At 39.2% G+C, this 17,477-nt stretch overlaps 1 protein-coding gene across 1 annotated transcript in view; it reads left to right on the top strand.

The window, feature by feature from the left end:
• LOC150082824 (BTB/POZ domain-containing protein kctd15-like) overlaps positions 1-10,186 on the top strand; it is a 127,694-nt gene extending 117,508 nt beyond the window's left edge. The window contains exons 2-3 of the mRNA XM_090377620.1: positions 2,724-2,876; positions 8,929-10,186. Of these exons, the coding sequence (XP_090233746.1) occupies positions 2,724-2,876; positions 8,929-9,580 (805 nt within the window). The 3' untranslated portion in view covers positions 9,581-10,186. The remainder of the gene's footprint in view (positions 1-2,723; positions 2,877-8,928) is intronic.
• Positions 10,187-17,477: the final 7,291 nt, after the last annotated feature.

Raw genomic sequence — 17,477 nt, 5'->3', positions numbered from 1 at the left:
AACCCCAAACACGAGAGGTATTAGAACCTATAGTACTTAGTACCGTGCTTGGGTTGTAGGTTGAGAAGACGAAAGAAGATATTTGTTGACATTGGACTTAAACTTCTGTAGACTGTAATTTTCAGGAAACACGTATGAAGGAAGGTTGTTCCCGAAAACGGCAGTTGAATGAATAAACAAAGATGGTGAAAAGTTGGTTCTGTGAGTTTGAAGTTGGACAGCAAATGGATGTTAGCTGGTGGCGGCACGTGTTCGGACTGTTTTGAAAGAGAGAGCGGGAATTATAGAAGCCAGTTCAGAAGAACAGTGCCCATGGAAGGATCTGTAGAAGAGGCATGCATACTTCATAATAAAAAGTTTACCCAGCTGAAGCTGTATACTAAAAAGATGAATTAATTTAAGTTAATTTAGCTGAATCAATAGACGTGTGAAATTCCTAAACAGTGATCGAGTAATTTTATTTATTTGAGCTGCAACTCCAAATACTAGAGATGCAGCATGCACTGACCGTGACATTAATGTTTAAAGGAAGATTGATTGCTATCCCGAAGACGCATAAAAAAAAAAATCCGTTGGTACTTCTAATTAGTGTGGAGTATACAGGGTGGGCCAAAAGTAGGTACTGATCGGGTCATGTTTAGTCTCTTGATTGCTCAAAATGTCCTCCATCAACGTTGCAACATTCCTGGAACCTGTCCCCGACACTGTGACACACACAGTAACACCTGGCTAACCAGAATTTGTGTGTTACTGTGTGTCAGTGTAACACACACCCGATCAGTACTGTATACCTACTTTTGGCCCACCCTGTACATGTTACTTATATCGTTTGGAAATATGTGAATTTGAGAGTTATTAAAGATTCCTAAAGTGGATACTAAATTACACTTTGGGGACTGTGCATTCAGCGATTACCTATAAAATCTCTTCACTTTGGAAGAAAAGCTTACAAATATTTTAAGGAAAACAGATTCAGTGGAAAGTGAGGCTGGAAAGAAAAAAGTAATTGTAAATTATAACTTTTATTATACGAATTACTGTTTCCTGGAAATATAATAATACAACAACAACCACCATAAAATAGTTCATAATGGGCTACCATGGTAGTGCATCTGCTCGTAAGATGAAGCTATTTCCCAGCAATATATCACCGCTTGCCCTTGGTGCAGAAAATGGAAGCATTGGACATTACAGCAGTGACAGAACGTGATGTGGAGTGAACAATCTCTACACAGTCCAGCATCAGGTGGACGCATCTGAAAGCAGCATATGGCCAAAGAACAATTTCACCCAGACTGTGTTGCACCAACAATACGGTGGTGATAGTGTAATGGTTTGCACCTATTCTGAGTGATTCGGAATTGGATGTCATCGATGACATCCAAAAGCTGTTCAGAGAACATCTTTGGGATTTCATCGATGAAACCATGAATGCAATAGTCTATTGTGGCTAGGGATGCGCAAGTGATGCACTTGCCACAGGCGTCGCATAAAATAGGCGCTGCTAGATGTGCTACTGCACATATATGAGTGTTAAGATACGATATGAATTAGGCACCTTTAAAAGGTTTTGCCTCAGACGCCAAAAACGCTAGCCACAGCCCTGATTGTGGCGTTCTGATTAGTTGTCTTTCCTGCATTGTGACAATTCCTTGAAGTGGGGGAGCGCCGTGTTTGTATTAGCTTGACACTTCTCATTGTCACAAAGCATGTCTGGCGCTAGCACAGTGGTATCGTCACCGTCCTCCCCACACCGGGTGGAAAAGGCCCGAGTTCGAATCCCGTCGATGACGCGAGGAACTTTAATGGGCTTTTATCACTACGTAGCTGAGCTAGTCGGTCTCAGGCGTAAATGGCAAGGTTTTCGCCACAGAAACTCGGGTTTTTCGTCCAGCAAACAGACAAATCGACCATAGAACACACGCAATTAACAGACATAAGACACAGCAAGGCAGATGAATTTAATTATTCGGGTGGCCTAAATATAATAGTTTGTATAGTTTTGTTTGTCACAAAGCATGATCAATACAACAGAAATCTGAGGAGAATAATGTGATGAAGTCGTTATTTTCAGTACAGAGCTTACATTTACTCCGATCGAATAGCTTTGGGATGTTTGAAACACGATTGAGACCCACTGTAAAACTCTCTGGCTCCTCCGCATACCAAGAACTTCTAGTCTCCTCCTAAAGCAGTGTTTCTCAACTTATTTTCGGACAAAGACTGAAAGAAGCCACGGAACCCCAAAAATATTAAACTATGCATGAAAATATATTAACAATTATTTTTTTAAATATAGTGATATGTAGTCTACTTTAGGTTGTTATAGACATACCTGTATTTCCTTTTACTATTAATGTCAAGCCCCATTGATCACAATTTGGAAAACTCTGTGCTAGAAGGTTATTGATGTCATTAACGCTGATAATCTGTATCAAAAATTATTTTTTTATAACCAGTTTATTATTAGTGTCCCAATGTATGTGGAATTACAGTGTTATTTATTTCTTGTTCATTACTTTGAACTGGCTATTAAACTGCAGAATCGCAAGTCAATATTCATGTATATATGTTTGTTCATTGCTTTGCTCCCTAACTATATAATTTTTAAATTTCACCAAACACATTACTATAGAACAAAAAGCTTTATAGTTGAAATAAAGATATTATCCATAAAAGATATACAAAATTTCACCAGTCTCGTAAATAAATTATTCCTTTAGGTCACTGATGGATCCAAAGTTGCTAATCGGGGATGCTTTTAACCACAAGATTTCTGGAATTCCATGCGTTGCTGCAGCTTCAAGGTACACGGCACCAGTACACATCGATGTGGGAGGAACTATTTATACTTCGTCATTGGAAACACTTACCAAGTAAGTTCCGTTATTTGAGAAGTCTCTTTTTTTTTTTTTTTTTTTTTTTTGTGACTAAAAGGCGGGTTCAAGTACCTCAAACATACAGTGCTCGACAAAATTAGCAGAACGAGTAAAAAATAGAAAATGTGGTGTAACTCGCAGCTTGCGACGAAGAGGGACAAAATTTGGTATATGGGGTACCATAGAAATCATGAAATGATGAGACAGAGAGAAACTTTGGACAGATATAAGGAACACTTATAGGGGTTGTATATGAATTACCAAAAAGCTCCCATTATAGAAGTCGATAAAAGATGCTCGAAAATATGGTCACATGACATCAGTGCGGCGATGACCCCCTTCAACGGCTAAATATATCCGTGTAGTATTTCTTAAACAAAAGTTAAGGAATACTCGGGTAAGCCATGCTGATCGATTGATAAATGATTCTGCTAATGAGTACGAGACTCACCCCGAAACTAATACCTCCAAATTTTTTTTTTTTTGGATACCTCTGAAGATATGTCAATTACTGTTATGTTACGTACACCAATGAGCCAAAACATTATGACCACCTTCCTAATATGATGTTGGTCCTCCACCTGCAGTCAAAACAGCTTGTACCTGGCGAGGCATGGACGCTACAAGATTTCTAAATGTGTCTTGTGGTATCTGATACCAACAAGTAACCAGCAGATCCTTTAACTCCTGTAAGGTCCATGGTTGAGACGCCGCAGATCGGAGTTGCTGTTCCAATACAAACCACAGATGCTCGATGGGATTGATGTCTGCGAAATTTGGAGGCCAGGGCAATACCTGGAAGTCTTCCCCTATTCCGCGAACCAGTCTCAAACAATCCGGGCAGTTGGACATGGTGCATTATCCTGCAGAAAGACGACACCGCCAGAGGGGAAGACCGTTGCCATGAAAGGGTGCACTTGGTCAGCAACGATGTTTAGGTAAAAAAAACCCAAACTTATGTTTAAGCCACCCGAATAATTAAATTCATCTGCCGTGCTATGTGTTTTATGTCTGTTAATTGCACGTGTTCTATCGTCGATTTGTCTATTTTTCTGGACGAAAAACCCCAGTTTATGGGGAGAAAACCTTGCTATCTACACCCGAGACCGACTAACTCAGCCATGGAGTGAAAAAAAGCCCATTAAAGTTCCTCGCGTCATCGACGGGTTTCGAACCTGCGTCTTTTCCACCCAGTGTGGGGAGGACAGTGACGATACCACTGTGCTACTCGTGCAGACAATGATGTTTAAGTAGGTGGTAGACGTCAGAGTGCCTGGCACATGGATGACTGGATCCAGGGTATCCCAGCAGAACATCGCCCAAACATGACACCGCTGCCAATGTGTTGTGTTCGTGCATCCAGGTGCCATCACTTCCCCAAGTAAACGAAACACACGTACCCGGCCGTCGACATGGTACAACAGGAAACGTGATTCATCAGGCCAGATGACCTTCTTCCAATCACTCAAGGTCCAGTTTGGATGGTCGTGTGCCCATTGTAGGCGCTGTCGCCGGTGAACCGTGGTTAGCATGGGCACTCAGAGTGGCCTGCGGCTACGCAGCACCATTTTTAGCAGGGTTCGATGTACTCTGTGTTGTGACAGATTACCCCCTTCACCAGCATTCCAATTACCGGCTAGTTGCACCACGGTTGCCCTTCTATTACCACGTACCATTCGGGAGAGCCTTCACTCACCTCAAGCATCGATGAGCTCGTGGTTTGATACTGATCAATGCTCGGTGATCGTTAGCACCTGTTGAATCCATCTGGCACAATTTAGTATATTCCAGATTGTCCAGAATTGTTTTCGATCCATTAAAGCAAATTCCCATTTTCGTACATTTCCCGGGCATCAATATGTCGATCTTTGTGAATCATTTTTAATCCCACTCATTTTCCAGAATCGCTGCAATTGGCAGTCAGTCAGTCCTTCAAACCATTACCACCATCACTGACAAGCCTAACCGTGCTCACATCGACTGTCATGTCTCCATAAATGTTCTTCAAATGCGATGAATTTCAATGTGCGCAATGTTCTCGGCACTCGAGAACTCGGTAACACAATGTTATCGAGTTCTTGAACGCTATTGACACCATTACATTTTTCATTTTAATTTACATTTTTGAACATCACACAAGCGGAAGGATGGGAAAAAAAAACCCTGGATGCATTAATTCGGAGCAGCACTCGTATATACAATATGTTCTCTGTGTCTTCTGCTTTAGAATTGTTATGCTTCTGAAACTGGGCCAAACAAGTTCCAGGTGGACGTATAGGATTTTTTTTATCCATAAAACAATCTAGAACACTTGCAAAATGTAGATATGGAAAATGTTCACTCTTGTTTCGTTTCCGCAGTACCATCCGGTACTGTGATAGTGGGTAGTTTAAATATCCAAACAATCAATTACTCTCTGGCTGAAAGCAAATTTTCGCACATGAATCCTGCAATTAGCTTTTTTTTTTTTTTTTTTTTTTTTCGATTTAATTGTATGTTCCTTCGTGTGTGTTGTCCGCGGAAGAGTAACGTTGCAATCACCGTTTAGTAAATTCAAATAAGTTAAAATCTTAAACACTTCAAGAGGTACTTTCACAGGTGCCTGCTTTCCAGACACTGCAATTTCAAGAACTGGTCTTTCTGCGTAAAAGTACCCCTTTGTGCCCCCTGGCTAATCTTGTTGCTCTTCTATGCACCCATTTTGATAATCTTAACATCCTTCCTAAAATGAGGCGTCTAAAAATCTGTGCAGTATTCAAAATACTGGTTAACTATTTGACTTATACAACGGCATAATCACCTTCTTGTTCCTGACAACAAAATTCCTGTATATCATTGACAGAACTCTATGGGCTGTCCTAGCCACTTGTCTGCACTGCTCAGAAAATTAAATTTCATGCCAGATTACACAATTACCTCTGGTTCTTTTTCATTCTCCACTACTTTGAAGGCAGGTTCACCCCGTATCAAATGCTGCATGTTGTGCAAAACCTCAACGAGTTTGCCTATGACCATAAGATCAGGAACAATTTATCATCTGAATCCACGAAGCCTCCAGCGGCAGAAGCACAGAATACAAGATAGATTAAATGGATTCTCTGAAACTCATACCCTTGCAGAAACGTTCCAAAGCATTAACAAACCTGTCGGCAGACTGCCTCTACGGAATCATGGCTGAAAAGTTACCAGATACAGATTTCAAGGGTAAAGAGGAGTGTGCTGTAAAACCTATGTACCTAAAAAAGACTAATGTTTAACCACCTGCTAAGCTGCTTGGATTCTAGTGTAACGAGCAACTACCATAAGCTCCAAATAACATCAAACGAAACTGAGTCTATAAGCCCTCTCTAAGATGTGTCATATTGATAATGTCTTGAAATATGTCTAACTGCTACAGAATTTAAATTTATATCTGCTTTAACTTATTCAGTGCTAACTAATATCCTCTCTTATTAATTAACTTGTAAGAAATATTTTTTTAATATTGTGTATAATGTTACTTTTTCAATCCATCCTGTTAACCCTGTTTCTCTTGCCATGATCGGCTTATTGCAACTACCTTGTATGTAGTTCGGTGGATTTTTAAAGACAACGATTTAGCAATAAAACCTCTCAGGAATTCCTTTATTTGCATTCCATCTAGTGGACTAAATAATTTAGAAAAGATAAGCCTAAGATTTAATTTCCTAACAAAGTTAACTCAGACCAAAGCGATTTTATCGTTGCCCACATTGCAATAACAGTCAGGACAGGTTAATAATCATAATAATAATCACAATGTACTACGCGGCTATGGGCAGATATAACGAAGTAAGGAATGAAATTGGAAGGCTATTTCGCAAACGAAAAGACAAAAGAAAATCAAGGGATGCTAAGGAGCAGCCTTCCCTTTCACAACCAATTCATGTTTTTGTTGCTCGATGAACACAACACGCACATTTGAAATACGACGAATTCTTCTAGCTTCCTCCCTTTCTTTTCCTCAGGGCAAAAGCGCCTTTCAGATTGGCGTCAGTCCTTCCGCCCATGGACCAGTAGTCCAATGCAATTACATAAACTCAATTTGCATGAAGCTGAGGCACACATCGACACACATTGCATGTATAACACTGCCCTAGGTGTCATCCTTCTAGCACGACAAGTACCGCTTCCTTTATAAAGATCACGATTTCGCCATGAAAATTAGCGGTCATTTACTAGACCCTACGCTCTGCTCACTGGCCTACGTGGATTGAAGTGTAAAAGTTCCCTGGACTGCGAATTCACCACTTCGTACCTTTTAGAAACATAACACGTTTCTCGTACGTTAGCATAACAACCAACAGGTTGATCTTCGGTGGACTTTTACAATTCTCACGCTGATAAATTTTCTTGCAACGTTTGACGTGGCATAAAAACGAAATATGCGTAAAGTTCTTTTGAAAAAAGAATCGCAAAACTTTCGTGGCATTTAAAAAAAACAAAACAAAAATGGAAAGTAAATGCTGATGTTACTTTTCAGCAGACATTTTTATTTCAAAAATATTTTGATAAATACGTTTGTGGACGAGAGTCTTCTTAATCTTTTCATTTCAGTTAAATCATCTAGATTAATGCAGATCCTTTAGCTGAAACGGAATGAAATAATATTTCCTTTAGCTTCGACAGATTTCATTTAATTAAAGTTCACATTATCGTTCACTCTTTTCTGACAACCTATAGCTTTAGTTATAAGCGCCATCTTAGAAAATAGTAAAGATATCTAAATAAATTTGCATTTAAACTATTAAAATTGAAAGGAAACTTGCACATCATTATTATTTGCAATTAACTTGAAGAATGCAAAGTCTTTTTTTATGCTGATTTTCTTGCAGTTAAGTGGAAAGCTGCTTCATGAAAAAAAAAAAAAAAAAAAGTTCACCAATTAGCCTTCGGGGGTAACCAAGTTTTAGCTAAGCATACATATGCCCGCTAACGACGGGGAACACGTGTTCAATTCCAAATTATACCCGAGGGCAATTTCCCCAGGGTAGTTTCTAGGCAGCGCCAGGATTATTAGTTTCTCCAACTCACGAGAAAACCAATCACTGTACAGCAGATGTGATATTAGAAGTACACATACTGGTCAATATATTAGGAAACCATGCCTTAGTAAGAGATTATGGGACCTAATAGTGAATTCCACCACCTTCTGGAAGGTCTTATTAGTCACATCAGGTGACTTCGGGGTGACTTATATGTACAGGTATTACCAATGTGTATAACAAACAGGAAACGTGTTCCGTTGCGCTCTAGTCCATTCCAAGTTCTGGTTGTAACAGAATATATGAACAGAAAAAAATGAATACGTCGGACCACGAATCTTTTCTAGCATACATTTATAAAGAATTTCTTAGCCATTTCCATATGGAAAGGCCCTTATCGTGATTGTTAAGCTCATCAGTAGCTGGCTTTCGGAAGGGCAATCCGATAGTAAAACCGAGCTAGAGTTATCGACGAAAAGCTCCGGGAAGGTTGGGAATCAAGTTCCAGAATTGATTCTTTTGCTTATATCATCCTAATTATAATACAGTTCTTCCCTCGAAATCGCTGTTTGAAACCTGTAATTTCGAGGTGTTCACTTCTTTTTATGTACAAGACGGGACAGAAAGCCAAGTTTCATAACTAAGAAAGAACTCTTTGAAATTTCCCTGGGCTGGTAATCTCATAATGTAAAGATTGAGAGTTTCACATGCTACTAATTCCAGCGTCCACAACATCAGAAATTTGCAGGCAATGCTTTCAATGAGTGAACGTGTTATAAAACTGACTCGTCAAACTCGCTATTCAGAATCCAAAAAGAGGTTCGCTTGATAAGCAGAGTGCCACCGTTTGGTCATTGGCTCCAAATTAAGGACGGCAAAGGTAGAAATAACTTATCAGTAATCTTTTTCTTATTGATTCTAATACATTACAAATACTGTATTTAAAAATGCTTAGGACCAGATCTTTTCATATTTAATGTTTTCTAGGGTATTTTTATTAATTATTTTTTTATTTATTATTATTATTTTTAAACTTTCTCTTCTAGGCATCCAGAATCTAGACTGGCTCGAATGTTCAATGGCAGTATTCCGATCGTACTGGACAGTTTGAAGCAGCATTATTTCATCGACAGAGATGGTAAAATGTTCCGACACATCCTGAACTTCTTAAGAACCAATACCCTTGTGATTCCGGACCACTTTAGAGAATTGGATCTCCTTTACGAAGAAGCAAAGTACTATGACATCCAAGCTATGGTCCGCCTTCTAGAAGATCTCAAAAGAGAAAGGAATAAAAGGAGGATAGACGAACATCTGGAATATCAAGAGAACCACTGCAACGATAAATGTGCTTCATTAGAAGAGAGGAACAGTGATGCGGGATTTCAGTGCCTCGCCCTCAATATCAGCCCTGATTTGGGGGAAAGGATAGTAATCAGCGGTGAAAGATCTGTGGTGGAAGAAGTGTTTCCGGAAATTAGTACAGCCTTAATGGATGCTCGGAGTGGGGTCGCCTGGAATCAAGACACCAAACATGTGATTCGCTTTCCTTTAAATGGCTATTGCAAACTAAACTCTTTGCAGTCTATAGCTCGCCTACTCAATAACCATTTCAAACTCATGGCTTCCAGTGGGGGTGGTGTGGAAGGACAACAATTCAGTGAATACTTGTTTGTAAGGAAGTTATTACCACTTTGAATAATGTTGCCAAATTCTCGAGCTACACGGGTAATTTTATTTCTGGGTGTTATTGTTGCCTGATGCTTACAGTGTTTGCAATTTAGTGTAACGGACCTTGGGCGGGGGTGTAGAAGTGCGGCTCAACATTGAAGTACGGATTTCCTTATTTCGTTAAAGATAATTATTGGACAGTTGCACGAAAACTGTGATTTTAATACGTGCAAAAGATATTAAAATGTCGTTGAATTCAAGTAGTCCGCACCGGATACTTTGCGAGCGTTTTATGATTTTGATAAAAAGGGCCGGACAGTCTTTCCTCATATTCCTAATATCTTACGAAGGTCTGCTTTCACAATGCATCGAACATTGGCTTCTCATGAAAATGACAAGTTTTGGCGCACAAAAAAGACAGAAGGATCTAAGACTAGTATATATATAGGTAGCAATGTTGACGGGTGTAAATGTCTATCTCATTCTCCGATCAAGAAGAGGAAACGTCCAAATATCAAGCGAATAATAGTCTGAAACTATTGTATAATAGTTAATTTTTTGGTGCTACAGAAAATAACTTTTTTGTTTACATATATCCATTTCTTTAGATGAGTACACCCACACATGATCCGATCATAGAGTAATTTTTATCAGTGACAAACCTATAATGGCATCTTTTTGCAGATATTTTATTAATTGATAAACTGTATTCAGTTAGTAATATATGATGACTTGTTGTGACAATTAAGATGCTAAAACTTTTTGGAGAATTTGAAGAATTATTTCAGTTTCTAATCAAAAGATATAATTGTTATTTTGTTTCATTGAGTATTTTCTATGAAATCTTGTCCACACAAGATGAACATTTGAGACTAGAACAATTGTCAGAAAAAAGGATTTATTTCCAAGTGCCATAAGACTCCTGTTGCTTATTTTTTGTAATATATCCTTCTCAAATAAAAGCTGCTAAAGATATTGTAATATTTAAAATTTAGAATATTTTCATTGTGATAATACAATCTCAGACATTGGCAGCTTAAATAATAATAATAATAAAAAATTTCTGTCCCCCAACAGCATGGTCTGATGATGGGTATCGGCAAGATGCCCGAAACGTCACCTTAATGTATAGTGGTTCAGGCGGTTGCTTAATAACTATATTATTAATACCTATATAAGTGGTATTAAATATAATAATAATCTTGATGATATTTTATTTCAGTTTTAGCTTTATTCGTGCCCAAACTTGCTACATTTATTTATTTTACTTTTCTTTTCTCTCTTTCTCTGCGTGTGTGTGCTACGCCGCATTCACATTATTATTCCAGGAGGCGTCCAAATTTCTTAAGATGGCCTTGTGTGGGCCAGAAACACAAACGTGCAAATAATCTTCGAATAAAATTACGCACTGCATGTACAAATATTACAGTGAAATCTGTCTCAACTTCCTTGAGAGAGAGAGAGAGAGAGAGAGAGAGAGAGAGAGAGAGAGAGAGAGAGAGAGAATTCCAACGACGTACAATTTGAATCATCGTTAAGTGTTAAGGATGGATTATAATTAAATATTTTAGACCAGAATAAAATGGCCCAGTATAAAATGGCAGATTCATTTTTAAATTTCGTACAGATTGTATAACAGCGGGTTGAATTATATTTTTTAATCGAAACTGATACACTTTCAGCCTGAGAGAAAGCCGTTCTCGTCACTCTTTGCATTTGCTAAGAGGGCGGAAAAGAATGCCTAAAAAGGACTAGTTAACAATCCCTGGCTATCCCGTCCAGTTTCAGCAAGTTAAAGGGTGTGAGTCATCCAACAGGTCAGATGACCTCACCTTCTTTGGTGTCATGGAAAGCCGTTGGTGAAGGAAGCAGTTGAAGAAAACGAAACAGTAGTACTGTTTTTGTTGCCAGGGTGGAAACTGTTGGTTGTATTTATACGTTACAGATGTTTTTGCTAACACAGTGCGTACGTAGCACATGTGGGAAATTCATCTATTCTTTCTCTAACATAACACAATAACGAACTTCTATAAATCAGAATGGAATTTAATAATAATTGAAAGCATCAATTAGAGTGAATTCCGTGCAAAATCCTTGTAATATATATATATAGCAGTAATATCTGGAAGTGAAGCAGTGGTGAAAAAGTGAAAGAATTTGAAAAATCTAGTACAAAAATGAACTGGGACTGAGGAAGCAAACAATATACAAAAATAATTTTATACAAATAAATAATAAATGCGGCTTATATTACTATAGTGATGAGCAGAATCCAATCCCTCTGTGTTTCATATGTGAACAGGAACTCACCAATAATCAGGCGACACAGAAGCCTACGACAGATACAGCTAGTCTGCAATAAAGTCGCAAAGGAGGTTAGGCAAGCGAAGGCAGATTACGAGAAATCTTTGGCAAAGGATGCTAAGAAAAACAGCGAAGAGTTCTTTACTTATGTAAACTCTAGAAGGAAGGGGATGAATCAGATTAGTCCACTTAACGTATTTGGTTCGACAATTGATGATCCTGCTAAAGTAGCTGATAAACTGAATGAGTATTTTGCATCTACGTTCAGCATGAGGAGTTATTCAAGGAGGGGGATGCCAGAAGTTTATTAAACTCTAACGGGGGGGCTAAGTGATTTTGTAATAACTGAGAGCAAAGTGGAGGAGAAATTGTTGAAGTTAAACATAAAAAAACAGGCACCTGGACAGATGAAATCTATCCAGTTATAATAAATAAAGAAATTTTCTGTTTATACTCCGGGACCACCAAACGGTTAGAGGAGAGCACATGATAGACAGAATACAAGAAACAGCACCGCATTTAGGAGTCACGGGCTTGAATCCCGGTCACTTAAGGCACGTGTACTTATGAACCCTCGCGACTGACCACTCGGCTACGGCGGCAATGAAGGAGGCAGGGGAATTCCCCATGGACTGGAGATGTGCAAATGTATCCCCAATTCACAAAGGGGGTTCAAAGGGTGACACAAATAATTATAGACGTCTTAGTTTAACTTCTGTTCCGGGGAAAAGAATGGAGTCACGGGTTAAAGAGGCGATATAGGATCACCTAGACAAGACAGCAGGAATAGTTCAGACACAGCATGGGTTTGTTAAGAGGAAGTCTTGTCTGACAAATTTAATTGGATACTACGATGTGGTCACAAACGAACTGGATGCTAAAAATAATTTTGATATAGTAGTAGTAGTAGTAGTGGCATGTGATGCAAGAAAGCAAGTATGTGCTTATGCAGCATCAGCCAAAAAAAAAAAAAAATTACAAAACAATTCCCTCTAAATGTTTCTCTTGTTCCTCCTTAAATTTATTTAACCTATCAACTTCCACAACGACAGATGGAAGTTTGTTCCAGCAATTAACCACATGCTGGCTAAAGGCAAATTTCCGCACATCTATTCTACACAGTGGCGAATTAAAGATAGTTGGGGCCCCTAGGCAAATTATATTTGGGGGCCCCCCAAAAAATAATAATAATAATAAAAAAAGAATAAAAAATAAATAAAAGTTAGATGGTAAATAAATGAAATTTTGTACTTTTGAATTTTTTGCTTAAATTTTCGCTTAAATTAATCAAGATTTTTATGATGTTTACTGAAAACATTAATCTATTTTAGAACACTATAGGAAAATGTCTTGGCTTGGGCTCCCCCCCAAAGCCTGGGGCTCCTAGGCACGTGCCTCATTGCCTTAATGGGTAATCCGCCACTGATTCTACATTTGTCTTTCCTCAATTTGAATTTATGCCCCCTTAGATTCGTAATCTGAACAAGTGGAAGAATCCCATCAGAATTCAGCGTGCTCAAACCATTCAAGGCCTTATACACCTCAATCAGATCACATCGCAGGCGCCTGCTAGTCTCTAGCTGCTACAATTTGCAGAACTTAAGCCTCTCTTGGTAAGAGGATTCCTTCATTCCCCTCACCAATCTTGTTGCCCTTCTCTGTACACGCTCAAGCAACTCTACATCCTTCCTAAAATGAGGCCTCCAGACCTGTACGCAGTACTCAAGGCATGGCCTGACCATTGCCTTATACATAGGGACAATCACCTCCTTTTCCCTGCTAGCAAAATTCCTGTATATCATTGACAAAACGCCATGACCTGCCCTGGCAGCCTGTCTGCATTGCTCAGAAAACTTCATATCTGACTACACAATTACTCCCAGGCCTTTTTCATTTTCTACCACCTTAAGTGTAGTACCACATAGTTGGTATCATATACAAATTTGTACTTGGATTTCAAGAAAGCTTTTGATACTGTTGCACATGGAAGACTGCTGTACAAATTGGAGAAGCATGGCATTAAGGGCAAGTTACTGCAATAGATAAAGGGGTGGTTGAGTGGAAGACGGCAAAGAGTGGTAATAAATGGATACTGTTCTGCATGGACTAATGTTATTAGCAGAGACCCCCAGGGTTCTGTGTTGGGCCCATTGTTGTTTTGTGTATTTATCAATGATATCGATGAAGATATATTAGGTTTAATGTCCAAGTTTGCAGATGATAGCAGGGTTGGCAGGGTTGTTAATGACACAAAAGACAGTATGTTACTGCAACAGGATCTAGAAAAGTTAGGTAGATGGGTTGAGAAGTGGCAACTGAAGCTTAACATTGACGAATGCAAATTGCTGCATATGGGTAGCAGTAACACAAAAGAAACGTACCAACTCTGTGGTAGTACACTCAGGGAGGTAGAGAATGAAAAAGACCTGGCGGTAATTGTGCAGTCAGATATGAAGTTCTCTGAGCAGTGCAGACGGGCTGCCAGAGCAGGTAATGGAGTTTTGTCAATGATATACAGGAATTTTGCTAGCAGGGAGAAGGAGGTGATTATCCCTTTGTATAAGGCAGTGGTCAGGCCACACCTTGAGTACTGTGTACAGGTCTGGAGGCATCATTTTAGGAAGGATGCAGAGTTGCTAAAACGAGTACAGCGAAGGGCAACAAGATTGGTGAGAGGAACAAAGGGGGGTGCGCTTATGAAGAAAGGCTTAAGTTCTGCAAGTTGCAGCATCTGGAGACCAGGTACCTGCGAGGTGATTTAATCGAGGTGTATAAGGCCTTTAATGGTTTGAGCAGGCTCAGTACTGACGGGACACTCCGCTTGCTCAGAGGAGGATTCCTGAGGGGACATGGATTCAAATTGAGAAAAGACAGTTGTAGAACAGATGTGTGGAAGTTTGCCTTTAGCCAATAGGCAGTTGATTGCTGGAACAGACCTCCATCTGTTGTTGTGGAAGTTGACAGCTTAAATAAATTTAAGGCTGAACTAGACAAACATTTGGAGTGACCGGATGGGTGAAATGGGAAGGGTTTTTTTTGGCTGATGCTGTATATATAAACTTGCATTCTTGCATCATATACCTCAACTAATGCTAAAATGCTAATGCTAATAACTGTATGAAACCCTCTCTATTGAGAAAATTTACAGAATATTCGTGAAATTCCTGATACCCTTTTCAGAACCTTGTCTTCCATATGTGGAAGGTTCTGTTTTTGCTTCTGTTTTTCTTAGACTTCCACCCTACTAAAGTCTCAAACAGTCCACAAGGCCCCGAGTTTTTAATAAACTCTGGATCTCCCACATACATCCACCTACCTACAGGATCCACTTCTGTAATTGACTTGTCAATTTGCTCACCGTCAATTTTTCCAATCGTGACAGGTCGATGTTAACCGATCCCTTTAATAGCGATCATTTTCCGATTATCTGCACATAACAAACAGGGGTAACTGTAAATCCAAACCAACGATCCACTTGGAAGTTTAGAAAGGCGAACTGGGATGGCTGTTCTGCTCAAATATATCTAGACAGATTTTATGTTCAAAATCAACCCATTAATGATGTAACTGCATACATAACCAATCAGATTCTGACAGCATCCGATGGATCGATTTCAAAATCCAAGGCATATCGCATTCATCGGAATCAGTGGTGGAATACAGACTGCCTTCACGCCAAAAAGGAGTAAAACCGTGCGTGGAATAATTTCCGAAAGTATCCTACCACAACTAACTTAATCACTTATAAGAGGCCTAAAGCTAAAGCAAAGCAAATTAGAGGGATAGCAAAACGTGATTCGTGGATTGCCTTTGCCTCAACCATCACCAAAGACACCGAGACATCTGGAGAAAGGTACAGGCCCTAAATAGCAAATTTGCTCGGCTGCTCTCTCCAATACTTAATTGGAAAGGGAAAGACGTGTCTACTCCTGAAGAAGTTGCTAATGCACTAGCAGAATCGTTTGCCACGATCTCTGCTTCTACTTCCTATGCATCCACCTTCCAAAACATCAAAGTAACTGCAGAACGGCATAAAATCAACAACACTTCTTCACACACCGCTCTTTACCCGAACAACCAACCTTCCAATTTTTTACATTAACAGAACTCAAAGAATCATTAAATAGACATCCAATAGTGCCGCAGTGCTGAAGCAATTACCTGAAAAGGACTTGCTTACTTTGTTGATCTTCTACAATCGAATTTTCAATGAAAATGCTTATCCTCCTTTCTGGTGCCATTCTTTTTATTATTGCCATACCAAAACCAGGAAAAGATCCTACTCTGGTTCAAAATTATAGGCCCATATCTGTCACGAGCTGCTTGGGTAAAATTTTCGAAAGGATGGTTCATAGTAGGCTCACCTATATCTTGGAGTCACAGAATCTCCTTTCAGTCAGTACGGCTTTCGAAAAAATAGATCAACCCTAGATGTGCTCATCAAAGCCGAATCTCATATCCGCAATGCCTTTGTCAAGAAACTACATCTAGTTATGGTCAATTTAGATTTTGAAAAGGCATTTGACACTACCTGGCGTCACGGTATTCTTATGGATGTTTACCATCTGGGATTTAGGGGCTATTTGCCTGAAATAATTAAAAATTTCCTGCACATGCGCACTTTTCAGGTCCAGTATAAAAGTCCACTCTCTGATTCTTAAATTCAGGAAGAAGGAGTCCCACAGGGATCGATACTTAGTTCAACACTTTTTGCAGTTAGAGTCAGCACCATGACATGTGATATCCCAAAAACTGTCGAAACTTATATGTATGCAGACGATTTTACCATTTCCTGTCAGTTTCAAAGTATCAATACCATTGAACGCCAACTCCAACTTGCCATAATCAAAATTGAATTGTGGACTTTAAGGAATGGTTATCGACTATCAGAAAAGAAATGCACTGCCACCCACTTTTGCAAGCGTCGGGCTCTCCATCCTGATCCTGAATTACATATCAACAATATTCCAATCCCACTGCTACTAATGTCAGATTTTTTGGTCTGATGTTAGACAGCAAGTTTAATTTCCAAGCACACATCACTCAATTAAGAAATATTTGTTTAAAGCATATGAACATACTTCGGTCAGTCTCGTCCATGTCTTGGGGAGCTTATTGATAAATTTTACTTCACATTTACAGAACTTTAATCCGTTCACGCTTAGATTATGGTTGTCTAGTATATGACTCTGCTAGAAGCACTACTTTACATCGTCTAAATATCATTCAGCACAGTGCTCTGAGGACTGCGTTGGGCGCTTTCAGAACTTCTCCAATCCAGTATCGAAGCGCATGATCTTCCATTACATCTTAGACAACAATAGGAAAACATTGTTGTTCCAATACGCTGCTAAAATGCAGATTACACCATTTCACCCCACTTGGGAGTATCTTTATAATACTCGATGGGATTTGTTCTATGAGAGCAAACCAAATGAAAATAGACCTGCTTCACTCAGAATTAAAGAGCTTGTTCAGAATTGGAATATTTATTTATGAGATATCTTTCAGGACACAACTGCTCCTGTTCCACCTTGGACATACGTTTCTGCATCTTACGATGTACATTTTCTTCAGTGGGAGAAAAATGTCATACCACTTTGCAATATCAGGCAGTTGG

Source organism: Mastigoproctus giganteus, chromosome 7, assembly GCF_048544385.1.
Source record: "Mastigoproctus giganteus isolate SK-2022 chromosome 7, ASM4854438v1, whole genome shotgun sequence".
Taxonomy (NCBI): Eukaryota; Metazoa; Arthropoda; class Arachnida; order Uropygi; family Thelyphonidae; genus Mastigoproctus; species Mastigoproctus giganteus.
Note: the sequence above shows the minus strand (reverse complement) of the source record. Positions and strands in the feature narration are given on the sequence as shown.